Source organism: Somniosus microcephalus, chromosome 8 (assembly GCF_052327205.1).
Source record: "Somniosus microcephalus isolate GS21.2 chromosome 8, FLI_Smic_1.0, whole genome shotgun sequence".
Taxonomy (NCBI): Eukaryota; Metazoa; Chordata; class Chondrichthyes; order Squaliformes; family Somniosidae; genus Somniosus; species Somniosus microcephalus.
Window position 1 is genome coordinate 66,257,471 of NC_140994.1, and position 12,485 is coordinate 66,269,955.

At 49.9% G+C, this 12,485-nt stretch overlaps 1 protein-coding gene across 4 annotated transcripts in view; it reads left to right on the forward strand.

Moving 5' to 3' along the window:
- kif20bb (kinesin family member 20Bb) overlaps positions 1–12,485 on the forward strand; it is a 141,077-nt gene that overhangs the window by 14,580 nt on the left and 114,012 nt on the right. For all 4 annotated transcript variants that reach the window (XM_085994828.1, XM_085994831.1, XM_085994832.1 and 1 more), the window contains exons 5-6: positions 11,915–12,050; positions 12,144–12,328. In XM_085994828.1, the coding sequence (XP_085850954.1) occupies positions 11,915–12,050; positions 12,144–12,328 (321 nt within the window). The remainder of the gene's footprint in view (positions 1–11,914; positions 12,051–12,143; positions 12,329–12,485) is intronic.

Sequence of the window (12,485 nt, forward strand, 5' to 3'; positions counted from 1 at the left end):
ATGTGTTCAGGAGAATTTCCTTGACTAATATGTTCTTGGCCCAACTAGAAAGGAGGCATTACTGGATCTGGTGTTGGGGAATGAGGTGGGCCAGGTTAACCAAATGTCTGGGAGAACACTTGGGTATGAGTGATCATCGCATCATAAGATTTAGATTAGCAATGGAGAGGAGCAAGGAGCAATCTAGAGTGGAACTTCTAAACTGGAATAGGGCTAACTTCAATGGGATGCAAAAGGATCTAGCCAGGGTAAAATGGAACCAAAGACTGACAGGAAAAACTGTAACGGAACAATGGGTGATCTTTAAGGAGGAGATGTTCCAAGTACAGGCTAGATATAATCCAACAAGAGGGAAGGGTAAAGGAACCAAAGCAAGGGCTCCTTGGATGACTAGGGAGATAGAGAAGATGATGCAACAAAAAGAGCGTGTATAATGCATGCCAGGTGAATTCTTCAAGGGAGAACCAGACCAAATACAATAAGTTGAGAGGGGAAGTGAAGATGAAAATAAGATTGGCAAAGAGAGAATATGAGAGTAGAATGACAGTTAACATAAAAGGGAACCCAAAAATCTTCTATTGGCATGTAAACAGCAGTAAGTGGGTAGTAAGAGGCGGGGTGGGGCCTATTGGGGACAAAGCAGGTGATATATGTTTAGAGGCACAGGGCAAGGCTAGAATACTCAATGAGTACTTTATATCGGTGTTTACTAAGGAGGTATCTAAGTGGAAAAGGTAGAAGCAATGGAAGGGGTGAAAGGCACTTGAGGGAAATAAACTTGCAGGGCTACAGGGATAGAGCGGGGGAATGGGACTGACTGGATTGCTCTACAGAGCTGTCATGGACTCGATGGGCCGAATGGCCTCCTTCTATGCCGTATGACTATAAATCGTCATTTAGAAAGGCATGGATTAATCAAGGATAGTCAGCATGGATTTTTTAGGGGAAGGTTGTGCCTGACTAACTTGATTGAATGAGGAGGGATGATGAGGGTAGCAGGTTTGGCGTAGTCTACATGGATTTTAGCAAGGCTTTTGACAAGGTCCCACACGGCAGACTGGTCAGAAAAGTAAATGGGATCCAAGGGAAAGTGGCAAGTTGGTTCCAAAATTGGCTCAGTGACAGGAAGCAAAGGGTAATGGTTGACAGGTGTTTTTGTGTCTGGAAGGCTGTTTCCAGTGGGGTTCAGCAGGGCTCAGTACTAGGTCCCTTGTTTTTTTGTGGTATACATCAATGACTTAGACTTCAATGTAGGGGACATGATTAAGAAGTTTGCAGAAAGTACAAAAATTGGTCATGTGGTTGATAGTGAGGAAGAAAGCTGTAGACTGCAGGAAGAGATCAATGGACTGGTCAGGCGGGCAGAAAAGTGGCAAATGAAATTCAATCCAGAGTAGTGTGAGGTAATGCATATGGGGAAGGCTAACCAGGCAAGAGAATACAGTAAGTGGTAGGATACTGAGCAGTGTAGAGGAACAAAGGGACCTTGGAGTGCATGTCCACAGATCCCTGAAAGTAGCAGGGCAGGTAGATAAGGTGGTTAAGAAGCCATACGGGATACTTTTCTTTATTAGCCGAGGTATAGAATATAAGAGCAGGGCGGTTAAGCTAAACTTTATAAAACACTGCTTAGGCTACAGCTAGAGTACTGTGTACAGTTCTGGTCACCACATTACAGGAAATATGTAATTGTACTAGCGAAGGTACAGAGGAGATTTACAAGGATGTTGCCAGGACTGGAAAATTTTAGCTATGAGGAAAGATTGGATAGGCTTGTGTTGTTTTCTTTGGAACAGAGGAGGCTGAGGCGAGACCAAATTGAGGTCTATAAAATTGAGGGCCTAGATAGAGTGGATAGGAAGGACCTATTTCTCCGAGGTGAATAATCAGGGGGCATAAATTTAAAGTAATTAGTAGAAGCATTAGATGGGAGTTGAGGAGAAATTTTTTCACCTAGAGGGTGGGGATCTGGAGCGCACTGCCTGAAAGGATGGTAGAGGCAGAAATCCTCATCACATTTAAAAAGTGCTTGGATATGCACTTGAAGTGCCGTAGCCTACAAGGCTACGGGCCAAGTGCTGGAAAGTGGGATTAGGCTGGATAGCTCTCTTTCGGTCGGCACAGACACGATGGGCCGAACGGCCTCCTGTGCCATAAATTTCTGATTCTATTCTAAAGGTGACTCAGTGTTCATTATTCTCGGGTAACAAGAGTAACTAATTGTTCATAACTGTTGAGATACCGCGGCAAACGTGGGAGTCGAGACCAGAGCTATTGAAAACACAACTGCTTTATTCCAACCACATGACAAACAGGAACTAGAAAAGCCCGCGCATCCACTTAAATACTTCCCAGACAGGAAGTGCTCCCGGCAGCCTGTCCCTGCGGGAAACAAGTTGCTGGAGGAAAGGGCCTCCGGCTGGGGGCTTCTGCTTAGACTGTCTGTGCTGCCGTGAGCGGATTATGTCCAGTGGTGGCGTGTCGCCACAGAGCTCCCCCCAGAATCCGCTTAGGAGGAGTGGACGAGTCGTGACGGTGGTCTAATGGTTCTGCCGCAGCGGCTCTGAGTGGTCGCCGGTCTGGTTGGTTGGGTCGGGCGGTTCGCCGCTGGCTTGCCGGGGGGACGGCCTCTAGTTGGAGGCTGGGCCACGGGGACCTGTTCCCCTGGTTCTGTGTGCTGGTTTGAGCCGGTCGATGGAGACTGTCTCGACCCTGTCGCCGAGTCGCAGCTTGAAGACCTTGTCCCCGGTTTGTAGTACCTCGTACGGACTGTCGTACGGGGGTCGCAGGGGCCCGCGGTGCGCGTCGTGTCGCACGAAGACGAAGCGCGCCTGCTGTAAATTTGGCGGGACGTGAGGCGCGAGTTTGCCGTGTCGGTTGACCGGAAGTGGGGCGAACTGCTGAGCGGAAGAGAAAGAGTCGAGCCGCTGCTGTTCGGCCGACCAAGGCTTGGTAGGCTCCGGAAGGAATTCGCCTGGGACGCGCAGCGGTTGTCCGTAGACTAACTCCGCTGCCGAGGACTGGAGGTCTTTCTTGACCGCGGTGCGTAGGCCGAGTAGCACCCACGGTAGGCGGTCAGTCCAGGTACTGTCCTGCAGGCCGGCGCGGAGTGAGGCCTTGAGTGACCTGTGGAAGTGTTCACAAAGTCCGTTGGCCTGCGGGTGGTACGCCGTGGTGCGGTGGAGCGTCACCCCGAGGTTGCGTGCTGTGGCCGTCCAGAGTTCGGAGGTGAACTGGGCGCCTCTGTCGGAGGTTATGTCGGCCGGTACGCCGAACCTCGCAACCCAGGTGTTAACGAACGCCCTGGCGATGTCGGCTGTGGTGGTGGAGGTCAGCGGCACTGCCTCAGGCCAGCGTGTGTAGCGGTCGACCATCGTGAGGAGATAAGTTTGGCCTTGCGATGGCGGCAGGGGACCGACTATGTCGACGTGTACGTGGTCGAAGCGGCGGCTGGGTACCTCGAAGTCTCCCAGGGGTGCTTTGGTGTGCAGCTGTACCTTAGCCCGTTGGCAGGCGAGGCAGGAGGTGGCCCAAGTCCGAACATCTGTGCTGAGGCCGTGCCAGACGAAGCGCTTGGAGAGGAGTTTGACGGATGCGCAGGAACCCGGGTGAGAGAGCCCGTGGAGCGCGTCGAAGACGCGGCGGCGCCAGGTCTCAGGGACGACCGGCCTGGGTTGGCCGAGTGAGACGTCGCACGTGACTGCCGTGGCTTCGGGCCCGTGCGCGACCTTGGCTAGGCGTAGCCCTGGCAGGCTGGTAGCCGCCGAGAGGAGGTCTGGGTCCGTGAGCTGGGCCGCTGCTAGTTGTGCGTAGTCGACCGCGAGGTGATTCGCACAGACGGCGGGACGGGAAAGGCAGTCGGCGACCACTTTGTCTCTACCGGAGACGTGCTGAATGTCCGTAGTAAACTCGGAGACGGCCGCGAGCTGGCGTTGCTGCCTAGCGGACCAGGGTTCGGTGTGCTTGGCCATCGCGTATGTGAGTGGCTTGTGGTCCACATACGCGGTGAAGGGGCGGCCTTCTAGGAGGAACCTGAAATGGCGGACCGACAGGTGGAGTGCGAGAAGCTCGCGGTCGAAAGTGGAGTATTTGACCTCCGGGGGGCGCAGTTGGCGGCTGTAGAAGGCAAGTGGCTGCCACGCGCCATTGACCCACTGCTCGAACACGGCCCCGACCGCGTGGTCGGAGGCGTCGGTGGTGAGCGCGACCTGGGCATCGGCCCTCGGGTGCGCGAGCAGTGTGGCGTCGGCGAGCGCGTTTTTGGTGGCGTCGAAGGCGGCTGCCGTGTCAGTGGTCCAGGCTACGTCCATCTTGCCGGATTTTCCTCGGAGGGAGTTGTATAGGGGCTTCATGAGGGCTGCGGCTCTGGGGATGAACCTGTTGTAGAAGTTCACCATCCCGAGGAACTCCTGGAGGCCCTTGATGGTTGTGGGGCGGGGGAATTGCTGGACGGCCTGCACCTTGCTGGGCAGGGGGACGGCCCCAGCAGGGGTGATGTGGTGACCGAGAAAATCGATCTCGGTTAGGCCGAATTGGCACTTCGCCGGGCTGAGGATGAGCCCGTGTTGGGCTAGGCGCCCGAACAGGATGCGAAGGTGTTCGAGGTGTTCCTGTTTGGAGGAGCTGGCCACGAGAATGTCGTCTAGATAGACGAATAGGAAGTTCAGGTCCCGGAGGACTGAGTCCATAAGGCGCTGGAAAGCCTGTGCTGCATTCTTGAGGCCGAAGGGCATCCTCAGGAACTTGAACAGGCCGAATGGGGTGATGACGGCCGTTTTGGGGGTGTACGGGGACTTGGTGGTAACCGCGCACCAGGTCGACTTTGGAAAAGACGGTTCGTCCGGCCAGTCGGGCCGAGAAGTCCTGGATGTGTGGCACCGGGTATTGATCGGGGGTGGTGGCGGCGTTGAGGCGGCGGTAGTCCCCGCAAGGGCGCCAGCCTCCGCCGGGCTTGGGGGCGATGTGGAGGGGCGAGGCCCAAGGGCTGCTGGAGCGGCGGATGATGCCGAGTTGTTACATGGTGGTGAACTCGGCCCGCGCGATTTCCAGCTTGGCCGGGTTGAGTCTGCGGGCGTGGGCAGAAACTGGGGGGCCGGTGGTGGGGATATAGTGTTCCACACCGTGCTTGGCGGCTTTGGCCGAAAAGGTCGGGTTAGTGAGGGCGGGAAACTCAGCTAGGAGTGCCGAGTAGTCGTCCGTGGCCCTGGCGAGGCAGTAGGTCGTCAGGCCGGCCGAACGGGCCGGGGTAAAGGCGCCGGGGATGAGGGCCATAATGTTGATGTCGACGAGGCGGTGCCTCGGAATGTCGACAAGGAGGCCGTGGACGCGTAGGAAGTCGGCGCCGATGAGTGGGCAGAGGACCTTGGCTGTGAGGAACTCGTAGCGGCGGCCCGCGAGGTCGAGGGTGACCATGCGGGTGCCATATGTGCGGATTTCAGAGCCGTTGGCTGCAGCCAGTGTGATACCCCGTGTGCCGCGTTGGATCTCGAGGGTGGGGGTGATGCTGTGCTGGGCCCCTGTGTCGCACAGAAATCGGCGGTTGGTTCTGTCGTCAGAGTGACGTACAGTAGGGGCTCCTTCTGCCCCGCGGCCATCGCGGGGGGGGGTTTGAAGGTACACGGTGGTGTGCAGCGTTGAGCCCTAGCGCCAAAACGGGTGTGGTAGTAGCAGTGACCTGGAGTGGTAGGGCGGTCGGGCCTAGCGGCCCGGGAAGACCGCGTGGTCGTTGCCGTGAGGTCGGGCGCGACGTCGCGAGCGGCCTGTGCAGAGAGCAGCCGGTCGGCCTTTTCGGCTATATCATTCAGGTCCGTGGAGTCAGACTCCACAATGAGCGGGCGGATGCTGGCGGGGAGCTGCCGAATGAAAAGCGTGCGAAAAAGGGCGCCGGGGTTTTTGTCGTCTGAGAGGGACAGCATGTGGGAAAGCAGGTCTGATGGTGAAGCGTCACCAAGGCCGGGGAGGTCCAGGAGTTGGCAGTGGCGCTGGTAAGAGGACGTTTGAAATTTTTTAAGTAGCGCAGCCTTCAGATGTTCGTACTTGCCCTCCGTTGGTGGATTCTGCAGCGCTGCCCAAACCTTGGGGACTGTAGCGTAGGTGAGCGAGGCGACGAGGTAGTCGTACTTCGTGGCGTCGACTGTAATGCCTTTCAGCCGGAATCTGGACTCCGCTTGAACGAACCAGGCTTCGGCGAGGTTCTCCCAAAAGCCTGGTAATTTAACCGTGACTGCGTTTGTATCTGCCATGCTAGCTTAGGATTCGTCCTGAGCGTCGGGGTCACCAGTGTTGAGATACCGCGGCAAACGTGGGAGTCGAGACCAGAGCTATTGAAAACACAACTGCTTTATTCCAACCACATGACAAACAGGAACTAGAAAAGCCCGCGCATCCACTTAAATACTTCCCAGACAGGAAGTGCTCCCGGCAGCCTGTCCCTGCGGGAAACAAGTTGCTGGAGGAAAGGGCCCCCGGCTGGCTTAGACTGTCTGTGCCGCCGTGAGCGGATTATGTCCAGTGGTGGCGTGTCGCCACATAACCATAATAACTGAAAGGGGCAATTCAATCAAAGAAGCCCGTTTGAGAACTACCAAATTAATTAGACAAAATATACAATTGGGCTGAATATCAGATTAAATTTAACAACAAAAAAATAGGAAGAAAGATGGACAACAAGAACTTTCATGCATGGTGTTGAAATTGTATGGGCAACATTGAAAGATCTAGAGGTTTTCGTCACATTTTTGCTCTGCAATGATTTAATCAACAAAGCAAGTGGAATGCTGCACCGTGTAGCAGTGGAGTACAAATTGAAGGAAATCATGGTAAAATGATAGTGTTCTGATCAGATCATGCCTTGAGAGCTGGGTATTGCTCCGGAAACAGTACAGAGATGATCCACAGGATTGGTTTCTAGTGTCAGAAGACAGTAATGAGAAGGTGGCAGTGGTGTATAAGATAATTTGTGCAAAAGAGCTAAAATGGAACATTACTTTAAACTAACAGTAGGACAAGGGTACATGGGTTCTAATTTGTAAAAGGCTAATTTAAGATTGGCAGTTCTTTGCACAGAGGGAACAATGTATGGAATGGATTTCTAGATGGAGTCATACAAGTGAAAGCCATGGGACAGTTGAAGAAATGATTGGATGCTGTGATGGCTGAAAGTGCTAAGATGGACAAAATGACCACCTTCATCTGCATTTATTTTGAGATAATTCCCCCCTTCCAAATATTGAGAGTTTGCTTCATCATGAAAGGGTACAATAATATCACGATGAAAATGTTCTGCATTTAAAATGAAAATTTAGGTATTGACCATAGTCCAAATTTGATAAATAATTGGCCTTTTCAGCCTCTCCCCAGGCAACTACATTGGCCATGAACATAGAATAATACTTGAAACAGCCTTGTGCATTAGAACAGAAAAGGGCATTGGAACATAATCTAGTGTTTGACTAGAAAATGATGTACTATATTGTGGTTCACTTGCTGGCAGGAGATTATTAAGCGTGCTGCACGCATGACACTTTAGGTTTCCCTAAAACTTTGAAAACTGGTGTGTATGTGCACTATGTAGCTATACTTGCAAAGTAATGTTTTGAAAGAAGTTGAAATGGTTTGCATACATCCTAGATGAGACATCTACGAACTTACCTGAGGGCTCCCGAGGTCCAGATGCTCCTGGGCCTCTCCAAACTCGAAATGCGCAGGGCTCATGTATCCCAGAGGTGCATGCAGTTCGCAAGCGTCCTTGGGATCACGTGGGCCAGGCCAGCCAATAGTAGAAGGGAATCTCTCTTCATACTTTTGACAGATAGACCTGTCAAATATATGAATGGAGATCACCCCAAAAACACAGTAAAACATTAAATACATTTTTAAAAACCATCACGTTTTTAAAATTAGTTATAAAATTACAATAAATTAAATATTTTAAACAAAAATTTAATTTTTTGAAAAAAATAATTGGCCCAGAAATTCGGGTCGGAGGCTTCCTGTGGGTGCAAGCCTCCGACCTGCACTTACCTAGCGCGCCGGCCATTGTGCTGTGGGCCCGCGTGGGATTCCGACCCTGGGCCTCCTCCAACTGCCGGCGTGCAGAGCTTGCGTATCCCAGGGGCGCAGTTAGTTCGAAGCGTCCCCTGGGATCACGTGGGCCATGGAGAGCCAATCGGAGCAGGGAATCTCTATTCATAGATTTGACAGGAAGACTTGTCAAATCTATGAATATAGTTCAGCCCCAAAACATAACTAAAACTTCAACAACAAAAAAATTTTTTAAATCACATTTTTAAAATAACTATAAATTACATAAAATAACTATTTTAAACAATAATTTAAATTTTTGAAAAAATTAATTAGTTTTTAACGAGGCTAAAAATAAACTTACCTTTCTTTAAAGTATTTAAAAATAATCAACCTGTGGAAAAAATGTTTTAATTTTACTTAATTCACCACTTACCTTGTTAAAAGCAGGCCTTGCGATTGCTTTTTAAAAGCGTAGCTGCTGGAGACTTACCCTCCCGGAGAAACCTGCAAAAAAAACGGAAGTTCCAGGCGTACGCACTGCCTCTCCGGGGCACACGTTCGACCTGTGAACCCCTTCCTTTAAGGGAACAGAAGTCCCGGTTTCCCGCGCACGCGCAGTGCATGCACAAAACCAGCACTTTCATTGTGCCTATGCGTGAGTACCCAGTGCGTACTCGCTTGTGGGGACCTGAATTTCTGGCCCATTAAAGTTTTTTACGGGGCTAAAAATAAACTTAACTTTTTAAAAGTTTTTTTTTAACTTTTCTCAACTCTTATGCTGGTAAAAGCAGGCCATACGCCTGCTTTTACCAGGCGTAAGATTTCTAAGGGTTTTCTGCAGGCAGAGGTTCTCCAGAAAGCGGAACTTCCCTGGGGCAGGCATCCGATCTGTCAAGAGCAATTCTTGACGGATCGGAAATACTGGTTTTCAGCGCATGTGCTTTGCATGCCTGAAACCGGAATTTCTGATGCCCCTACGGGTATGTACACAGCCCGTACACACCCGTAGGCATCGGAAAATACAAGCCATAATATAGCTGGATGAAACAAAACTTCTCCAACTGAATATTGACATCCTCTTCACCTAAAATCAGTGTCTCTGGCCTTGAGCCTGTCACCCTTCCTGGCTTCTTTCCCCAAATCTGCTTTACCAAAACAGCATTCTTCAACGTCCACAATTCTTCCCTCTTCTCCCCACCCTTCTGCTGCCAAAACCCTAGTCCATACCTTTATTGCTTCAAGGCATGACTTTTCCAACACTCATCTAGCTGGGCTTTCCACATCAATCCACCATAAGCTTTAACTCATCCTAAAAGACAATAGTCCAAGTCTTTGTGCACACTCTGTCCTTTCACCATGTTCCCTTTGCACTGGCTCACTGCTCCGGCATGTCAATTTCAAAATTCTCATCTTTTGTTTTCAGTCTCTGTATGGTCTTGCCCCACCCAACCTTAGTTCTCTCTTTCTGCCTAATGTCTCTGCCTGCACCGGCTACTTCCCTAACACAGAATTGATCGCTGCACCCTTTGCCCTCTTACTTCTTCATTGGTCTTTAGTCATTCAGTTACTATGCAGTTGCTCTGTGGAATTATCTACTCCGTTCCCTCTCCCTCACCACTTGCACCTCCAGTCCCTTCTGTGTCATCTCCCCCCCCCCCCCCCCCCAAACCACTTGCAACAACACTTTCAAACTCTTAACTGTCTAGTCTTTGGCCCTCCATTCACCTGCTCAACAACTACTACAGGAAACTCTCTTAACCGGCACCTAAATATCCGGAAATCTCTCTTAACTGGCAAAATTCAGGAGTAGGTTCAGGTAAGTTTTACTATATATTAGTGGCCATGTAACTGGGGTTCCTGGATCTGTGGCCATGTAACCAGGGTTCCTGCACCTGTGGCCGTGCAACAGGGACTCTTGGATCTGATCCGTATAACCGGGACTCCTGCACAAGTGCTGTGTAACCGGGGCTCCTGCACCTGTGGCCGTGTACAGGGCTCTCGTACCTTGGTAAGTATACCTCTCTCTAATCTGGACTTTTTGATCAACCGGCACCACGCCGGTCCCGTTGGTGCTGGATAAGAGTTTCCTGTAATCTGCTCAATCACATCCTCACCTCCACCTTGAATGCTCTTGTCCACAGAAAAACCCTTGGTACGGCCCCCATCTTTGCTCCCTTAAGTCCAAACAATGCAGATGTGAACAGTTTTGCTCACAACTAGTTTAGCCATTCAGCACCAGATCTGGCTGGACCCACCAAGCTCTGCCAAAACTGCTCACGATGCCAGGTTCATACTAGAATGCAAAGATAACTCCTGGCCTCTTTTCTTCACTATCACACTCCCCTGCCTGCTCTGCCCTCGCCTCCCAACAAGTGTGAAGAGCTATGGACTTCTTTGTCACCAAGATTGAGGCTATCTGTTCAGCTACCTCTGCTGCAACCCTCCCTTCCCCATACCCACCAAGCCAAGCTCCCCCCCACCAAGGTTTTTCGCTCCGATCTCCCCTTGTGCCCTCCGAGCCCATCTTGTCCATGAGACTGACCTCTTGCTCTCTTGACCCTATTCCCACTAAACTGCTGACCACCCAACTTCCCTTCCTGGTCCCCATGTTAGCTGGTATTGTAAACAGTTCCCTCCCCTCAGGTACAGTTCCCCCTCCAATTTCCTCCAATTAAACATTGAGAAGACCAAAGCCATTGCCGTCGGCCCCTGCCTCAAACTCTGTTCCCTAGCCACTGATTCAATCCCCCTCTTGACCTGAACCAGCCTCAGCGTCCTATTTGACCCTGATCTGAGCTTCCAACCCCAAATCTTCGCCAGCATAAAGATTGCCTACTTCCACCTCCATAATATCACTCACTTCCTCCCCCTGCCTGAGCTCATCTGCTGCTGAATCTCTCCTCCGTGCTTTTGTTACCTTCGACTCGAATATTCCAACGCTCTCCCAACCGGCCTCCCATCTTCCACCCTCCATAAACTCGAGCTCATCCAAAGCTCTGCTGCCCGTATCCTAACTCGCTCCGAATCCTGTTCACCCATTACCCCTGTGCTCGCTGATCTACATTGGCTCCCAGACTGCCAACGCCTTGATTTTAAAATTCTCATCCTTGTGTTCAAATCCCTCCATGGCCTCACCCCTCCCCAGCTCTGTAACTTCCTACAACCCTCTGCGAACTCTGCATTCCTCCAATTCTTTTCTCTTGTGCACCCCATACTTCTTTTGCCCCACCATTAGCGGCCATGCCTTCTGCTGTCTAGGCCCTAAGCTTTGGTATTCCATCCCTAAATCTCTCCGCTTCTCCACCTCTCTTTCATCCTTTATGATGCTCTTTAAAACTTACCTCTTCGACCAAGCTTTTGCCCACCTGTCCTAATGTCTCCTTCTTTGGATTGGTGTCAATTTTTGTCTGGTTGTGCTCCTTTTGAAGAAGCACCATGGGAAGTTTTACCATATTTAAAGGTGCTATATAAATGCAAGTTGCGGTTGTTGATCGGCACCCACCCAGCTTTCAAAAACCTTGTTTAAAAAAAAAAAATCCTCTTTGTACCTTTTAGTTCCCCATTCTACTCTCCATTTTCTCCTTTTTCTCTGTTTGGTGTCTACTCTTTCTCCCTTAGTGTAAATATGTACCTGCACATGGGTGCAAGTTGTTATAATATATCTGTCTACTCGCTCTTTGTCTGCTGACCTAGTGAGTAGACTTGCACTATTTGCGGTATACTGTTGGATTGGGTCTACAGCAATGCTGCTTCACTGCCAGATGACCACTTTGTGTGATGTTTTAGGGTACTGGCTTAAGTGCAAATCCTTTTCTTTCTCGTGCATATTGATACCCTGATATGCTAAATAAGCCTGTTCTTTTTTTTAACCCATTATTTTAACTCTTAGGTTTACGGACCAGAAACCAAACAAAGGGAAATATTTGGAACAGTAAAACCACTCATTGAGGAAGTTTTGAATGGACAGAACTGTTTGGTGTTTACCTATGGTGTCACCAATGCAGGAAAAACATATACATTTCAAGGTTTGTTTTTTTTTAAATTATGGAAAAATAATATTTTGATTTTTCTTAAAAATAATCAAGTGTAACAACATTAAATGTTCTGTTTTGTTGTAGGACCAGACCACGATTTGGGTATCTTGCCGCGGTCGATGAGTGTTCTATTTAAGAGTATTGAAGGAAAGATTTATCAAAATATGAACATTAAACCTCAGAGATGCACAGACTTTAGTAGATTAACAGACGTGCAAGTGAAAGCAGAGGCGGCTATTAAAAAATCAGTACTTCATCTATTTAGAGAGGTAAACAAGTGAATTTATAGTTGAACGAATTATTTTTATGTTTTGTTAAAATCTGTATGAATAAACGATCTGTATTTAAACTAGCATAATTATTGGTCTTATCTTTCACAGCTGAGGATGAATGAATGCCCAAACAGCTCTTTACAAAGAATTGTGG